The 19,388-nt window shown below is 38.2% G+C and overlaps 1 protein-coding gene across 1 annotated transcript; it reads left to right on the top strand.

The window, feature by feature from the left end:
- The first annotated feature begins 7,541 nt into the window (after positions 1-7,541).
- Positions 7,542-14,640, top strand: LOC139723045 (uncharacterized). Its single transcript, XM_071634320.1, has 5 exons — positions 7,542-7,650; positions 8,534-8,751; positions 9,456-9,650; positions 10,850-10,958; positions 14,126-14,640. The coding sequence occupies exons 1-5, from the start codon at positions 7,542-7,544 to the stop codon at positions 14,638-14,640; spliced, it is 1,146 nt and encodes a 381-aa protein (XP_071490421.1).
- The last annotated feature ends 4,748 nt before the right edge of the window (positions 14,641-19,388 follow it).

The raw sequence follows: 19,388 nt of genomic DNA, 5'->3' as shown, positions 1-19,388 counted from the left end.
ATAATGATAATCAATCCTCCTATCATAGATGACTGGTATCTTTAAAAGATAATTATCTATGGTCACAAAATTCATCACATTCATTTTTTTTTTGTCTTCTTCGCGAAGCCACTCTTATTGACTTCTGCATGTGCCTCAACTAAGCCCGTCTGATTTGTTGGCTTAGATTTGCTAAGATTTTGCTCAGATTTGCTAAAATGTAAATCGTCTTCCAGTTTCTTTACAACTTCCATCCCCAGCCTTACTAAGGCTTCTGAAGTCCATGTCGAACTACAATGTACATTATACACAACGAGCCGTGAATAACCTCTGCATGTGCATCGACATGACGCGAATGAGCGAAATTGATTTTTTGTCCAAAGAAGACCCAGACCATATTGATTTGCCCAGTAACCTTCTTTCTCGATTGGTCCACGATTTTTCCCCTTTTCAATCGCACTGGACGGCAGTAAGATCTCGGTGCACACGATCAGTGGAGTATGGATACAATCGAGGAACTCTGGGTGTAGCGCACTTGACGCAATGTATTTTGGAAACTGCACCCGCGGAAGAATCTACATTGTGTATACACGTACTCGAGGTTCAAGACGTTTAATGAGATAGCTTGTTTGTTTAGACAGTCTTTATTACGGCAGTGAAATTTGTATTTTCTTGATCGATCTCCTCCAGCGGGAGAAATTAGAGTGGCCTGCGTTAACTAAAATGTTATGGCTTCTCCGGAGCGGTGTCGCGTGAGAAAGGTGACAAGGAAATGATATTCGTCAACAAAGAACGCAGTGATGTAAGTATTTCGATTGGACATTATGGACCGGTTGTCACTTTTAAGCAGTAGTAATCAATCATAAGACACACCTCGATTTGGTTACTCCCTTCTACATGATAAAGATGAATTGGTATCCTAAATGTGAATAACGATTCGGGATGATAACAGTAAATACGCTAAACACACTGTAAGTCACAATCTTCGTTAATGTTCTTTTGTCGTTATATTCAGCTAGCACAGTGTGAGTTCATGTTGTTTCGTTCAGTTATATGTGTTTCTTATCATGGGATATAAGAGGAGCCGGTATGCGTACACAAAATAATACCCTATACATTCCTGTCAAAAGAAGTACAATAAATTCACATACTCCGCAGGGTAATCATCTCAAATAGTAGCAGTCATTACTGCAATTAAAAAAAAAAGACAAGGTACTTACGTTGGACATTCAGTGGAAACTTACTGAAAGTAGGCGGGCATTACAAGACTATTGTCTTTGCAGAAGCCCGACAAGACGGGTCCACGCCTAACTGGCACTCAACGTAGTGATGTTAATCCGACGCAGTGCCACGTACGAAGTATTGAGAAAGCCCTCGGTAGAATGTCAAGTTCATTCATGGTGTAGACCCTTACGTTCGACACTAGGTCATTGTTTACACCCATCTATAACCTTAAAGACTGTATATTGTAATGGACACACTATATGCCTGATATTCCACAGTGTATCTGTATACATTGTACACATATACCATGTATAGGGGACCTATACCATGCTGCCCTACTTTGGCAAAAGGAAGCAAGTGACATCGAGTACAAATGCTACAAATGAAGAAATATTTTTTTTTTTTTTTTGGTAGACCCTTCAACATGGGAATTTGTGATGAGAAAAAATGTAGGTATTCGTGCAAGTCATATATGGTTATACATTCATGACAATTCGAAGAATTTTGATATTCCCATAGAAACTCATTATTATGAGTATATTACTTGCTTCCTTTTGCCAAAGTATAATATATTTGTAGCAAACATAAAAAATGGCAAAAGGAAGCAAGTAACAATCATATCATAAGGATGTCACTTGCTTCCTTTTCCCCGAAGTATTTTAGATTGTGTACAAATATTAATAGTTTGGCAAAAGGAAGCACGTGACAATCATATATTGAGGTTGTAATTTGCTTCCTTTTGCAAAAGTATTTCAGATTTTTAGCAAACATGAAAAATATGGCAAAAGGAAGCAATTGACAATCAAATCATGACAAATGTTATACTTTCTTCCCTTTGCCAAAGTACTATAGATTTGTAACAAACATTTAAAGAAATGGCAAAAGGAAGAAAGTGACAATCATATCATAAGGATGTTACTTGCTCCCTTTTGCCAAAGTATTTTAGATTGTGTGTAAATATAAATGATTTGGCAAAGGGAAGCAAATGACAATCATATTATGAGGTTGTAACTTGCTTCCTTTTGCCAAAGTATAGGGCAGCATGGTCATGGTATAGAATTTATAGATCATCAACGCATACGCGTTACTGATGGTTTGCATGTTACGATCTTTTGTTGGAAGATTACCACCCTAACATAAATTATGACTGAATACTCTGAACGAACATCATAATGTATGTGGTATGTGTGTGTGTCCGTTTGTCAGTGTGTTTATGGGCTTGTATGCGTGTAGTATGGATTTCATGTTTGCATTATCAAAATTATATTGTCCACGTCAGTACGTTATGTATTCAAATCTAATGCATTCCTTTATATTTTGTAAAAACAAGAATGCTTACCGCCCGACTGCCCGACATTGTTTTGATTGATTAAAAGGTCTTTATTCAAATAAAATCTGAGTCGGCGACTAAAAGTCGAATTACACAGATATACAGAGATTATACAGCAAAACAGATGAAATAATAACATAATCATAATACATAAAAAAATACATTACATTCAAACATTCTGTATACACAACTAATACATTTTTAACGCTACAGATTGTTATATAAATACAAAAAGAAAAAAAATGAATGGACATTTTATAAACAGTAGCGGTACACTCCTAAGGAAAGGAAGAAACACTCAGGGCTACTCAACTCATTGTCGAAAGAAGAAGAAAAAAAAAAAGTAAGCTCTTCTACAGATACAAAAGGGAGTACAGGAGTTTGCAGTGTGGTTGGAAAGACGCGTCAACAACCTACACTATACATTCCACAAATACTTGCAGTAACATTATTTTGTTGGTGAGGTGATCATCCCCCTCCCCCGTAATGTACACACATTCACTACCCACACATACCTAAAGCATTTCTCACTGGCATACTCTCTCTGTTTCTCTCTCTCTCTCTCTCTCTCTCACACACACACACACACATGCACACATACAGTACTGTACATTGATGTGTAGATCGCATATCTGTACAACACTCACAAACGCGCATGAGCATAAACACAGTGCACATGCTCGATGTACAATACAACGTATGTACACACTCACATTCACGCGCATACATTTACATACATATACACTATACGTACACACAGGGAAAACACACACACACATATTGCAGCTACAAACACACACACACATAAACACACACACACATACATTACTCACACACACACACACATACATTACTCACACACACACACAAGCACCGTCATGTCCACAAGACCACACCCAACACACGCCCATACAATGTACCTGTGCTAAGTGCACGTTTAAAGACAGGCCCACCTACATGTATTGTACATTGTGTAAATGTCTAACAACTAACTTTGAGTACAGTATGGAAAAAGTGGGGTTTCCTAGCATGCATAAAATACATAAAAATCTCCTAATCAAATGTATCATTTGTCTTCCCTACCCACCACGCTGCAAACTCCTATACATATAACTATATAAATAAATTTACCAACACATTAGACAGTAGTGAGAATAAAAAACTCTACTAAGAGTCATTACAGTAATAATCATTCAGTATATCAATAAAATACGGTATTGCACTTTTCTTAAACCGATCAGTTTTACAATGCAGTTGAGAATATTTTGTAGTATTTCTTAAATTGATTTTAACATCTCTTTGGTCCGGTAACCACAATGAATGATTGGGGTGCTTTTCTAACTGCAGAGCAAAATCTAAACACAATTTCCTTCTCCTTTCTTTTAAAGATAATAAATTGCACACTTGTAAGGCCATATCATATGTGACATAATTACAACCTAATATGATTTTCAATACACGTTTTTGACTCTTTTCTATTACCTCTGTGTGTTTTTTGGTAAGACTCGAATGAAAAAGTGGGGCACAATATTCTAGAATTGGTCTAATATATCCTGTATACACTGTAATAAGATCAACTATTGATAAATTAAAGTGTTTCAATTTGCGTAACATAAACAATCTCCTATTGCATCTTTTCACCATTTCAGAAACATGTGCATCCCATTTGAGATTCTACTGAAAATACACCCCTAAAATCTTAACAGTGCTTGTTTCTTTCAAAAAAATTTCGTTAATACACAAACTTTGCTGAATTGATTGCTTCATAAAAGAAATTGTCATAAAAACACATTTCTGAGGATTAAGTTTCATGTTATTCAACAATGACCAACTTGCCAGTGCATTAATTTGTCTTTGTATCTGAGATGGTTGATTTCTATTCCTAGCCTCTACAATAGTCAAATCATCAACATATTTATAAAATGAAAAAGGACAATCTTTACAAGCATCATTTATCATAATCAAAAACAAAACCGGTCCAAGTTTTGTTCCCTGCGGAACCCCTGCATTGCATTCTCTAATATCAGAGATACTGCCATTGTATTTAACAACCTGTTGTCTGCAATATAAAAATCCACAACTAATGAAATAACAAATGGGCGCACATTCATAAATACCAACTTATGAATCAGAATGTTATGATCAATTCGGTCAAATGCTTTCGAAAAATCTGTTAAAACCATAGTTGTTACATAGTAACAACTTGTGTACATACACTCGATCCCAAGTATTGGAATACTAGGGACAGGTGGATCCCAAGTATTGGAATACTAGGGGCAGGTGAATTGAGCAGTCCTTGGGAAAAACATCCATGAACTTGAATACATTGGTAACTGACGAATAAAAAAACATAAAAAAAAAGAAACCAAACGATGAATGGAATGGTTCATTTATTTGCTTACATGCTTATTCGGAAGAAAAACATCCATAAATTAACAGCGTTGAATGCAGTACTAAACTATAGTCTAGTCATCCTGATATGACTGATGCATTAATTGCAAGCCAGCTCTCGCTTTTGACATGCACATGCTGTGATTAGGACATTACTGTATTTTCAAAGAGTTCCTTCTCAATGTAGTGCTTGGATGGACAGATCTGCCATTTTGTAAGTATAAACATGACAGCTTGCTACAACTTTTGTTGTCGTTAGGTGGGACTTTTCTTGAAGGGGAAAAATCGGTTGAAAACGAGGAAATAAAACCGTATTGGGGTGCTCATAAGATTGATTTTATCAGTATAATATACACTGCAGTTTGATGAATCACAGTAAATTTATATCACACACACACGAGTTTACTGTTAGATAATAGGTACCGGCGGTTACGTTAGTGGTTCTTACATCGTGGTTTATCTTTTATTTTTATTTTATGAGTTTTAAGGGTCAAGATTAGATACCACGTCGTAACAAAATGAGGCCGAATAGATTCTGTTTTTACCACACCCAATGTTATAAGAACGCATTCTACCAAAATAACAGATATTCTCAGGAGCTTGATAAACTCTTCAACAACTCTGAATAATGGAATTGTATCTTATAGAAGAAATCCGCATGTTTTATTCTATGCAACTTCAAGTCAGTGTGCACAATAATCTCCAACAGAACTGCAATGAGGCAATGACAATGTGTTGTGAGGTTGGAAATCGCCGCGGTAGTCCCGCTCAGATAATACAATAGAACACTGTCTTCTACTAGCTCAGAATCTACAAAGCAGAATTCCAGGCTTAAAGTATTAAGCAGGATCTGAAGGATTTCCTTTATAGTGTGGTCATTGAACGATCCCTGCTTTTAATCATGAAGATTTTCCTGAAAATAAATGCTCCATTTGAAAAGCCGCTGCGAAGGCTGTTCACAAGACTTTGGTTGACTACTCACGTCGGGGGGGGGGGGGGGGGGGGGGGGGAGGGAGGACTGCTTATAATAGAAGATAGTGACGCCATGGTCCCGTGGGCACCAAAGGGTGTCTTAATTCTTGTTGCACTTAAAACTCGTCACCATGAATGGCTCGTGCAAGATTGTGGTGTATGCGCTTTATGCTGTCCTATATCATGGAAAAGTATTGTACCCATACTCCCATCAAGTCCGGCAGAAACGCACAAGATTAGAAACAACTGGCAACTCATTATTTAAACGTTCAACTGCTGAGTGGAATAAACTCATGCCTTCCACATTACAGAAAAGGTCAATAGAGACATTCAAAAATGCTCTACTTACGGATCCATCTACAATAAGCCAGTTCGGGGTTATAGTTTGAGCATGAGCAGAAAAAGGTCATTTGTACCGAGATACAGGTTGGTTTTTAATTTCACTGAGATAAGCATCTATTCTGTAAATGATTATTCATGACATCCTTACAATTGGGGAATGGTGTCTGCCAGTACATCCACCTGACAGCAAGCCTGGTATTTGACAATGTTAACAGAAAAAGTTTGTTAATGTATTCAAAACAGCACAATGAAATAGATGCTTCCCAAAGTGTTGATTGACGAACCATTTACTACAAAGGTTCATTAGTTGTTAGAAGACGAGTTCCATAAATTGCTATGTTGGGCAAGCTGCTGCATTGTGTCGCTTTGAATTGAGTGAAGTGCCTAACAAACTGAGAAAAATGAAAGGTCATTTGTACTCGTGTGCACATGAGCTATCTCCGAACCGGCTTATTAGCTCATGCTAAAAAGAAAGATAGACCACTCTAGGCGACGTGCACCTCCAGTTAAAACTCCGTAAGGAATAATTTGGAGGGAAGGCTACGAAGTATACTTAGTACCAAGTACCAAGTATGACTTTACCTGTGTGCGTTAGAACAATATGCGGATTTTGAAGTCGATTACTTGTGCATGTTTTGATGATTATTCAGTTAGGAGCGTGTTTTGTTGTAAAATTTCGCCCGTTATTTGAGTTAACACGACCTATACCCTTCACAATATCCGCCCCTTTATAGACAGTGTTCTAAACCATGTCCTGTTCTGAGAAAGTGGGTAATACATTTGGAGATTGACAGCGTATATAATATACTTAAGTATATGATTTCGAGTAAATTGTGATTTTGAGTAGAATCGGAGGAGAATGTTCAGTGTCTTGTTTGATGTCACAGGAATTATGCGGTTAAATGTTCTCATCTATGTTATTCTGTAAATACTCCTGCAGATTCCGTTTTCTGCATGATGATCAAAGAGCCTGTTATGTGGCAATTCTACCGGGTACTGGTATGACCATCATCGGGTAATTAATACCCTGGGATGTTTATATGATGTAACAGCAACAGAAAACATCCCCAGTACTCGCTGTAGTTATGTGCTCTTCAAAAATTTAATTGATCTTTGAACCGGATGTTGAGTACCGTGCGAGTAGTAACATGAAATGGGCAAGTTGTGTCCGCGAGAAGTATAATTATTCTCGATAGCGCCACACCGTTATCGTGTATGTCTACCTAGAAGGAATGTCAAAAAAAGACAATGGATGTCTTACAACAATACAAATTATCCTTTGACCCTCAGATTACCGGAAAACATGAAGGATCAAAGAAATCTGAGGACGTGTTTCAGCATCCTCGTCGTCATGACATCAGCCTTCCTGGCTCTTCTGGTAGTACTCTCCAGCAACACACACCATACCATTCGTAAGTATGTTTTTCCAATTAAGTTTCTTTAACAGCTATATATTGTGATCTGTCGATACTTCCTTCAACCGATTGGTTACTTTGAACGAGTATGGTGGCATATGCCACTGCCGCATTTTAAAGAAAACCCCTGCAGTTCCGTAGTCAGGTTTCCAGGGGCGGAGCCTGGAATTCCGTAAAGGGGAGAAGCCTTTGCAAAATTAAAATGGGGGCACACGGACCCCCATTTTCCTTTTATTTCTTTTGTTTTAACCAAAAATAAAGAGGGGCGCGCGCCCGGTGCGCCCCCTCTGGATCCCCTACTGGGTTCATTTTGATAATAGGCTGGGAGAGTGGAGAAAAAGAAAAGAACAAAAATTTCATGACAATCGGACAAGGATTTCGAAAGTTGTGAAATTTTGATGCTCAAAATGTCAATCAATGTCTCTTGATTCTCCCTTTTTGTTTACACATAACAATATTTACCGACTCGTTCTCTTTATCAACAAATCAGCACTGATGTGCCCCTTTAAAAAGTCGTTGTACTAAATTGTTTAAACTCCCACATTTATATCTAGCAAAATAAAAGAGAGCTAAACAAACCCCTTTCGCAGGGGGATGATGATTACCTTTGATATGTGTCAGTAACAAGTAGAGGAAATATGTAACGGAAATGTTTAACGGAATTCTCTGTATATTTTCTTTATATCTTTGTATACATAAGTGACATCACTTGCGATAAATCACCTTTGGATGAATTCACGTTGAAAGCTAGCCACTCACTGTTCAAATAAATGTATGCTTCAGATTTGACCTGTAAGTTTCAAATGTTCTTCTCTTTTTCTCCACGTATACATGCGTTCTTTCTTTCTTTTTTTAACTTTATACCCTCTTGGCTTTGAAGAAGTGCTCCGCAAGAATACTGAAATCAGAGCAGCGAAACACGAGGAGACCTACGGCACATTCTTACCAGGCGACGAGTCAATTGGATCAACCTTGCAGCGACCAGCTCCGTCTGCCAACGAGTCAGCGAAACATGAAGACGACCACGCCCTCAGCGATGTTTTGGGGAAAGTTGAGCAGGCACAAACAGATCAAGAAAACCTGCCACCGGATGTCGTGGTAATATACCTTCCTCATATTCTTCTGTCCCTCATTTTCTTTTTCATTAAAATTCTTATCATCGCTATTTAAATTGTCGTAATCATTGTTATTGCTGATATCATAATAATTATAACTCTCGAAGATAATTTTTGTTTCATCTATCTTGAACTTATCGACGCATTGCAGCGTAGTAATTCTAGGTATGGTAAAATGATGGCCATTCTAAATTCTTAAACATAAAAATGTTACACAAAAGAAGGGTAGTTCGTTACGCGATTGTTCAATAAGACGCAGAACAAGATGTGAAATGCATTACGTAATGTTTGTGTCAAATGTAACATACCACTTAAGTCCCTGCGACAGTCAGTTTCGTACTGAATTAAAGGCTGTTTACAAAGTTCAATCCATTTTTGTATATAATTATGTTTCTGAAGACCTCCTTTTTCGTCTTTACCGAGGAAATGCGATATGATTTGTATATCAAACGGGACGTAATGAATAGTCTCAAACGGACGCACAGGAACTTATTGTGCAACATTACAAAATAACAAGGCTTGAAAAAAAAGAAAAGAAAACAAGCAAGAACACAAACAAACCCGGCTGTATGTGCAGACTGGGGAAGGTGACCACGGTACTCCATCTAACCTGCTGTCCCAGCCCCATGTTGTCACTTCGATGTTCTCACATTATCACGATATTCTATCGATATCCATGATTTGCAGGAGTCGACGTTGATCGATATCGAGAAGCACGTACCTTCGTTCGAAGACCTATACGATCAATTTGCTATCGTCTCGGCGTTCTCCGATAATCACTACAGGGAGGCACTCCCCTTCATTGCTTCTGCGCAGAAGAAGATGCCGGAGAAAAAGATCATCATTTACGACCTGGGCATCAAGGCTACTACCTTGCGATCGGTGAGACAACCGATAAATGTCGCAAAAGAAAATGAGTAATTCTGAAAACTTATCTAACCAGCAGAGATCCTGGGATTTCTGGATTAACTATTCAAATAATGTATAAGAATTGTTTTCAATGTAGTCGCTTTTTCCCCGAAGGTCCAGCAGTTCCTCATATCTCCTTCATAACTAAATATCGCACAGGGAATTCACAATATGTTTGATATTGCTCATAATAGGGTAAACCGTAGCTTATTGTGAATTTACTCTCAGTGCGTGATAAAATGGGATGGCTAGTAACCTATTAGTGGGAATCAGTGGGAATGCTTGGGGATGATTGTTCCAATTCTTGTTGGATTCATTTAAGAGTACATTATGTAATTATCTATTGTTGTGTGAAAATTATTTGCTTCTGAATGGTCTCATATTCAAGTAATGTGCAGTTTAATGCCCCGTCACTGTACAGGCATGCTAACCTGGAAACGTTAAACTGCACATTACTTGAATATGAGACCATTGTGACGCAAACAATTTTCACACAACAATAGATATTATAATGTACAGGGTTGTGTACCCTTAAATGAATCCCACAAGGACTGGAACAATCATCCCCCAGCATTCCCACTGATTCCCACTGATCAGTTACTAGCCATCCCCTTTAATGCGTCATTTTACGGCTCCCAATTGATGGGGATTGAAATTTGCCTGCAATGGTTCATGAACCTATTGGGAAATTATTTCAACAAAGCATTCTTACAATTTCTGATTTGCATCACAGTCTAAAATTCGTTTTGTCGTGAAATCCTATTTCTGCTTTTTTCATGCCGAAAAAAAAACACAACAACAAACAGGCCGGTCAGAATATAACAATATCGGAATGCATCGTTTCTTTGTTCATGGGGGGGGGGGGGGGGTTCATGGCGATTAGACTTAGGTGGAAATACATGCACATCAGTTAGTCATTTTCAAGTGCATTATGCACGCTGTGTGAGTGAATGTAGTGTGACATGTACGATGTAGTGTGACGAACCTCAGCGCATGACTATTTTGATTATATCTTTCGTGATAAGGTTGTAGATAATGTGCTAAAGACTAGACCAAGAAATAATAAAAACAACAACTATGTTATAGACGCCCCGATTTACGCACGTATCAATGATAAGAGATTAAATGAAACCATAAATCTTTTCGCTGTAATTTCCTTTTCCCTTATTCAGGTAAAGAAGTTATGTAATGTTGAAGTCCGTCCATTTCCATGGAATTCGTATCCAGAGCACGTGAGGAATCTGCACAACTACGCTTGGAAGCCGATTATTTTAGACGTAAGTGAAGATGCTCGCGACTGCGACCAGCTCCCTCAAATTTGACAATTACTCTGCATGATATATCTTTGCATCTTTTCCATAATTTCCATATTCTATTTTAGTGAAGGCCTAAGAATAACAATCTTAGCATTAGTCTATAATAATTGCATATTTAACTCACGAACTTGTAACTATCTCACAATCTCATGTGGAGTTCAAAATTTTGGGAGCTGTTCGTTATTCCGAAGGTTCGTTAATCCGAAATACACAAATTCCCTATACCTAGGGGTTCGTTAATCCGAAAATGAAAAAGAGTTCGTTAATTCTAACACTTGTGGCGTGTTTCCGAAGGTTCGTTAATCCGAAAATGAAATAGGATTCGCCATTCCGAAGGTTCTATAATCTGAAAATGAAATAGGGTTCGTTATTCCGAAGGTTTGTTAATCCGAAAATGAAATAGGGTTCGTTATTCCGAAGGTTCGTAGATCTGAAAATGAAATAGCGTCCGTTATTCGGAAGGTTCGTTATTCCTAAGATTCGTTAATCCGAAAATGCAATAAGGTCTGTTATTTCGAAGGCTCGTTTATCCGAAAATGAAATAAGGCTCATTAATCCGAAAATGAAATAAGGTTCGTTAATCCAACAATAAAATGAGGTTCGTAATTTCGAAAATGTAATAAACTCATTGTGATTAAAAATACGTTGTCGTGATTTAAAAAAAGAATGATATTTCGAAATGAAAATTCGATATTGTCTCTGGGGAGGATGATACACGTGTATAATATCATTTTCAGGTAAAGCAAGGTAGATGAATAGTCTTGATTTTAATTCACTCTGAACAATTATTTACCTGAGCGACTGAATTTAGAGCGTAGGGGATCGACTGTGTGATTTTTCTATAGCCTACCTTCAGACACCCTCACATTTTGATAATAATACATGTAACAGTAACGACAATACGAATGGACAAGACTAATAAGTAACATTGATGGTAGTAATGGCAATAATTATCGATGGTAACAATGATGATAACGCATAGCAACTGTAATTATTACTAGATTCATAGCGAAAAATGTCATTACCGGTATCAGCATTTCATATTAACCCGATAATTGAACGACCTACGGCAGAGCCATGCAGGAGGAACTGGCAGAGGAAGTGTGTGTGAGTGTGTGTGTGTGTGGGGGGGGGGGGGTTAGAAAGATGAAGCATTCTTTTCAGTGAAAGAAAGAAAACATTTCTTTGGAACGCTAAAACAGGAGAACCTCATTTAACTTCTCATTGAATTCATACAAAAATCATTTCTGACAAAGTGTGTGATCGGTAGGACAAGTTTCATGAAATTCCTCTCTTCACAAGAGATTCAGTGTTTTTGATGACTGTCTAACACAAGAGCGTATAGGTAGCAGTTGGTATCCTGGGCTTAAACCGAATGCAAGCATGGCTCTGTAACTTTTTCAGAATCCTGCGAAAGTAATAAGACAATAGTGTCATGGCAAAGGTTGTCATAATGGAGTGCTAACGCAATTTTCTTTACTTTATGACAGCTAGAAATGATACATAGCACTGGCCTATACATTTTTGTCAGTTACCATAACGACATGAATTCCATGTGTTACCATGTCACACAAAAAAGTGGAGAACTGCATTTAAGTTCTCATTGAATTCATGCAAAAATAATTTCTTACCCAGTGTGTGATCGGTAGGACAATTTCGATTACATTCCACTCTTCACAGTGAATAGCCTATTAAAAGAGATGTTACATTTGAAATCTGCTTGTTGATTATATTTGATTGCTTATTTGCTTGATAGCTTTTATTCTAAGTCCACGCATATCATTTTTTTTCTGCTTGAGACATGTTAGAGTTGCCAAACATTGGTAATCATTTCGTATTAAGAGGAGCAGAAGGGGGGGGGGGAGAGCGAGCTCATCCTCTGGAGGAGAAAATACCTCTACTTTCATCAATAGTATACATGTACAAATGAAATGACAAATTACGACGGCATTTTACGTTGCTGATAGAAGTTTGTGTGGAATTGCATGTATTTGTGTGTGCCTGTTTACATGGGTGTTTGTATGTGTGTGCGTGCGTGTGTGTTTATGTGTCCAAAGAGAGTATGAGCATGTAAGCATCCCTTTATCAAAGTGAACGTGCCTCTCCTAAATTGTTATGATGATGAATAATTCTAGACTACTGATAAATGTAAGGCTATAATGCGCAGAAAATGGGGTGAGGGCGCATAAGATTGGCATTCTTCTCAACACCGTATTTTGTCACTTCAAGAAATTTACTTTATTTTCGGAATATCGAGCATTATTTCATTTTCGGATCTGCGAACCGTATTTCATTTTCGGATTAACAAACCTTCGGAATAGCGAACCATATTTCATTTTCGGATTAACGAACCTTCGGAATTACGAACCATATTACATTTTTGGATTATTAAACGAACCTTATTTCGTTTTCGAATTAACGGACGTTCGGAATAACGAACCTTATGTCATTTTCGGATCAACGAACCTTCGGAATAACGAACCTAATTTCATTTTCGGATTAATGAATCCTCGGAATATCCAACCCTTTTTCATTTTCGGATTAACGAACCATCGGAATAACGAGCTGCAACCAAAATTTTGCGGTCAGTTCACACCGGTTCACACTCGCACATCTACCCTGCATTTATAAGCAAGCAACTTTATCCCGATCGTACCTGTAATCCCAAATCTTGCTATGCATTTCCAATCTAAAAGCTGCTTCACAAAATATAGCTTCACAGTGTTAAATATCTATTTTTACATTGTCAAATATTTTGAATCGCGTCTAATTGTAATCATAAAGGAATGTTCGTGTAGATAGGCATAATTACAGTCTTTGCTTGCTTACCTGCTTGTTTGGTTGGTAATTTTTCGTTTTGGTTGTTGTTGTTTGTTTGTTTGTTTATTTGGTTGGTTGGTTGGTTGGTTGTTTTTTTTTTTTTTGTGGGGGGGGGGGGGAGGTTCCCAAGTAAGCGGTTTTTTTGTTTTGTTTTGTTTTGTTTTTTTCTAAATGAACTAAACTGAAACTCGCCCTGTCTGGGCAAATATGTAGCCTGAGTTGCTTGCATGAAGCTACTTTGCAAATTCTTTCACTCTCCAATGCACTTCTTCTACATAGATTACATTTTTTTTTTTGTGTCAATACAGATAGCACTGCGGGAGTTTGGCGCCATTTTCTGGGGTGATGCTGCGGTGCGCTTCAAACGCTCTCTGAACGACCTCGTGCCGTACGCCACCAAGCACCACGGCTTCATGTCACACTGGCACGGATTCGACCCGAAGAAGAAAAACAAGATTAGACACCAGTACTATTTCACGAATCCTCTCATGTATGAAAAACTTGGCGTTGACCGCCGGAAGTACTACGAATCGAACGACCTGGCGGCTTACCCAGCGGCGAATCGACAACTCTACGTCAACAGTTCGGTCATCCAGCAAGCCATTATGCAGCCGATGCTCAAATGCGCGCTGGAATTAAGGTGCATCGCGCCGGAAGGATCCAAAGTAGGACAGCACCGTTACGATGCTTCGCTGCTTTCCATTTTGATATACAAAAACCTACCTGGAGAGTGGACTCCGGATAATCACGATACCCGCATATTTGACAAAGTGATCGATATAGCAAGAACACCAAAAGGAGCTACTGCTAAATACTGTCGAAAATGAACGGTACTAAAAACAAAACACAACAAAAAAAAAAACTTGAAGAAAAAAATGTAGTTTATTTCATTTTCCAGCTGTTTGTAAATATCATGAAGAACTACTTTAAAGTCTGTGGCATATAGAAAGACCCGGTGATTATGGAAGATAGCTTATAGTTTCTTTCATTAGTCAAAGGAAAACTTTAGTTTGATCATGACTTACAGCCTTAAACTTTTTATTTCGTAGACGGAAGGTGTACCACCATGACAAAGTAATACGTCTTCGTTTGGGCTCGGCAGGAGAAGTGCAATTATTTCTGTTACTTTTTGTTATTTCTTTCAAATTCTTTAAAGTCCATTTTTTTTTTTGGTTGTATTACTGGATGACTTTTTCGTGGAGCGAACTCATACTTTTTGTTTTTTACTGTTACATTTTAGAACTATAGGTTGGGTACTGATCGTTATTTTGATCAATACTTAGTATGTCATAACTCGATAAATACCCAGTTTTTAGGATTAGACAGGATGGTATCTATTAACAACGTCATTCATGACACTTATACTGTGTGAAAGTCTAGGTGTGGTATAATGTGATGGTTTTGGTTGTCCTTTTTTGTTGTTGTTGTTCTTGGTGATATAAAACTGATACAACTAAAATCCACAGTGCCTTGTCATAGAACGTCCAGGACGTTTTGGCCAACAAACTAACAGGGCGCCATCTCTTGTTGTCAGGTATCCAGGTAATTATCTCAGCTCTCGATTGTTGATTGTGACCGTCCAGATGTGTAGATGGAACTTGGCAAATGTCTAACCTGATTTATACTCCTTATATCGTGCTTGCTTTGGTGCGTGGTATAGCAATGAACGTGCGAAGATTCGCAGGGCCTCCTCAGTAAAAAACAAACAAAAATGTGAATAATTTGTATCATAAATGATAATATACAAAGTATTTTGGTCAGTTGACTCGAAACCATGCTTATTTCCATGGCAAAGCAAAGTAATGGGTTTGACAGCATCCGAAATTCGCCTCGCGTATAGTGAAGTGAGGTTCTGTCAAAAGCCAAAAGCAAACTTCGATCAGTTCAAAGAGGAATCCCGTCCAGATATAAGTTAGTCTGACAAGAAAGAGTAAAAATCTGACGAGTGCAACAGTGATAATTTGATCGAAATTGGATACAAATTAAGAAGGTTTCGCTAATTTTGGAAGAGCAGTTCTTGTGCATTTGACATGAATATGCAAATGAGTGAGCTAGTGACATCAATATCTCATAACTCTCTGTAGAAATTGATCATGTAAAAAAAGAAAAACAACACGAAAAAATCAGTGTTTCTGTTATCAAAGTGTAAAACATAATGTTATTCTTGGTTGAATAACGCCAGAATAATGACCAGTTAGATATATCAGGATACGAGACCTGGGCGTGATTGTGCTTGAGTGAAAAAAGGAGTAGAAATTTCAAAATTCTATGTACAACCTATACCTATTTTCATCCGATTTTAATCAAATTTTCATTGTTTTGCTAGAAAAAGCCCTCTCTTTTCAGACTAATTTTCTGCTGCACTGGAATTCCTTCTATACTGGTGTTTTTAAGTTTTACGACGTTTGTGACTTAATGTTTTGATTCGCTTTTAGAAGAAAGCAGGTGCCACAAGAAGCACAACTAGATGATTTAATGGACAATAGGCGACTTGGTGCGAAGGCTGTATCAGTTAAGAAATAAACGAAGCTTTTTAAAGATATTTCGCTTGTATTTCATTTATTCGTTAGTTTATGTTAGGGTCTCACGTAACATTACAATGCTCCTTATGTCTATCACATAATGTGGTTTGAAACTTACGAAATAAGAATCTATAATGACTGCATTCGGTATTACATGACGCGTATCCATTACAACGATGTGTCGATGTATGCAATGAGAAGATAAAATGCCGGGTTTTTTTTTTCAAAAAAAAAGTGACAAATATATATGATAATATGGATATTTTGAAAATGCTATCTCAAGGGGAACAAGATGGGGATGAAGGGAAGTGAAAAATGGAGAGAGAGAGAGAGAGAGAGATGGGGGAGAGTGAGAGAGAGAGATGGGGGAGAGTGAGAGAGAGAGGGGGAGTGTGTGTGTGTACGTGTGTGTGTGTGTGTATGTGTGTGTGTGTGTGTGTGTGTGTGTGTGTGTGTGTGTGTGTGTATGTGTGTGTGTGCGCGCGCGCACGCGCACGCACCCGGGCGTGTGTATGATTGTACCAAAGAGAAAATCTCTTTCGTGTGTACTTCAAAATTGATTCAAAGTTACTGTTATAACAAATTGCCTTCGAGATGTAGCGATGGCATACCAGTTAATTTGACAAAATTCGTAATTGATAATATATTGTACTGAAGGTGATGCTCTGTATATTATCTTGAAACTTGACTAGTTCAAATTGTGATGAACCCACTTCCATAAAAAAAGAATCACATTGAGTTTGTTTTTCTCTTTTGTTTTTCATGTCTTCATAGCAAATAAGAAGAGCAAAAAAAAAAGAAAAAAGAAAATGGCGCCACAGTTGTCATATTACTCTCAAAGACACCACAGTTCCTTATTCCGAAGGTTCGTTAATCTGAAGATGAAACGACGTCCATTCGTTAAGGTTTGTTAATCCGAAGAAAACGTGACAAAAACGCAGTACAACGGTCTGTTGGGGGCTTGAGCGTTGATGGTGTGTTTTCTCGAGTCTGGTGGCCAGGGCGGTATGTTGTGGTGAGGATGTGGGTGTCTACGGGGGACTTAGCGATGCTCTTGGAACGCTCGACATGACCGAGAATATGATTTTCGCTGTAACACCTCAATATCAAGATTTTTATTTATTCATTCTTTTTTTTTTTGGGGGGGGGGTATGGGGTGTTGGGGGTTTTTTGGCCTCATTGTACATGTTTTATGAAATTGTGCCTTTGAATCCTTTTAGCATAATTATTGTACTTTTCATGAAGTAAATAAAGAAGAAATGAAATGAAATGAAAATGACACAAGGTTCGTAATCCCAAAAGCTGGTTAGTAATAAGCACCTCCTTTTATATTTCGGATTAATAACGAACTTTATTTCAATTTCGGGTTCGGAATTAATGAACATCACCCGAACCTTAGTCGACCAGCGGATGGGTAAACTGCGAGTTTGCATAATGTGCGCAATTTCCCGTCCATATACAGAAGCTCTAATTCATAACCAGTAACTGGATGCTCCTGGACTGTGCTTTACGTCGGGCTTTCAGTTCAAAACCCTTTTCCTTATTAAACCCAAAGTTAAGTAATCCCTCCAGCTTATTTCACTTCAATCCTGAACGTTTCGAGAGCTGTTTTCACCTGCTCAAGCTCCGTTCATATAGGAACTCATGTTTCAGTACCTTTGTGAAGACACGAGATATAATATAAAACGGTCCATTCTATTGGCAGGTGCGAGATTGAGCTCTGGGGTGTCACCCCCCCCCCCCCCCCGAAACTAGCCTTCTTGCGCATTGCGTCATATCATTCTTCTTGTATCCGCGATTGAAATTATACTTTAGTGTCATGGGACATTCGAAAATGATGAATGATTTATAAAATGTACAATTTTACAGAGATTCCTATGATATGGTTTCAGAATACGGCAGTATTTATATCAAATACACATCCTTAACGCCCAGAGTTAGAAAGGTAAATTTTATACTAAACCTCACAACAGTAATCATATAAATGGCTTTAATTCTTGATTCACAAAATATGGCTATATCTGTGTGATATCTATATATCAAGAGCCTAATAATTGCAACTGACGCTGCACACACTGCCCCCCCCCCCCCAAAAAAAAAAACAGTCATAAACTATGTTTATTTCTCGCCGCCAGAACATCTACAGTCACATATAGTGCTGATTTTATAGAGGCATTGAACTTCTCTAATAATAGTAAAACGCCTTTGAATCCATTGGATGGGTAGACCGATATATACATCCATCGGGGACTAATGAGTATAATGTTTAGCGTACGTCACTTATCTGATCAAGCTCTGATAAGCCCTGCCTTAATTCTCCCCTTCCATGTTTGTTGGACGGTCGCTATAAAGAGCACTAGCTGTGTCATCATTGGACACAATGTGAACACACGTGTGCCATGTTTAGAGTCCACCGCCACCTCAAAAGCCAAGAAATCCCAACTTCCCATAAACTAAGTGATGAAAACATACGGCAACCATGCCGGTGTCTTTCCCGCGCACCTTCATCGAAAGGTCGGCTGCCGAGCATCATACATTGTGTCTGTCGACGGACACTGACAATGTGAACACACTGCAGGCGTCATAGTTGTTGGTGCCGCAAGCGGCGACAAATTCTCATTTCCCATTATCTGATTGACGAAGAGATAACAGCCACATCACCTTTCAAGTTCAGGTGCTCCCTTCTCTTCAGATTTACTTAAGGCGGCCGCTGCATGACCTTCCATCGTGATCTTCCTTCAGACCTATATCGGTTGTGCTACTGGCAACCACCTAATTAGGGAGATTTAATGTCTTCTGCAGAGTTGGCATCCCAATAATCCCTCTTTTCCTTTGCACTGGTCCTGAATGAGTCTTTGCCATCGTAGGAACAACATTATTTTGTCTTGTGAACACATCGTCATACGAATAATGTCTCAACTTGTTTTTCTCCTCGCCTATACAACAACATCAACGTGTAGGCTATCCTACAGTACAACATTGGATTACGTCGTAAGAGCGCTATCATGAACATGTGAGTACCCATTATACTTTTAAAGCAATATGAACAGTAA

This window comes from Diadema antillarum, unplaced genomic scaffold, assembly GCF_040938485.1.
Source record: "Diadema antillarum isolate AM-2024a unplaced genomic scaffold, OU_Dant_1.0 scf00000180, whole genome shotgun sequence".
NCBI classification, from domain to species: domain Eukaryota; kingdom Metazoa; phylum Echinodermata; class Echinoidea; order Diadematoida; family Diadematidae; genus Diadema; species Diadema antillarum.
This window is presented reverse-complemented; position numbering and strand designations above follow the sequence as displayed.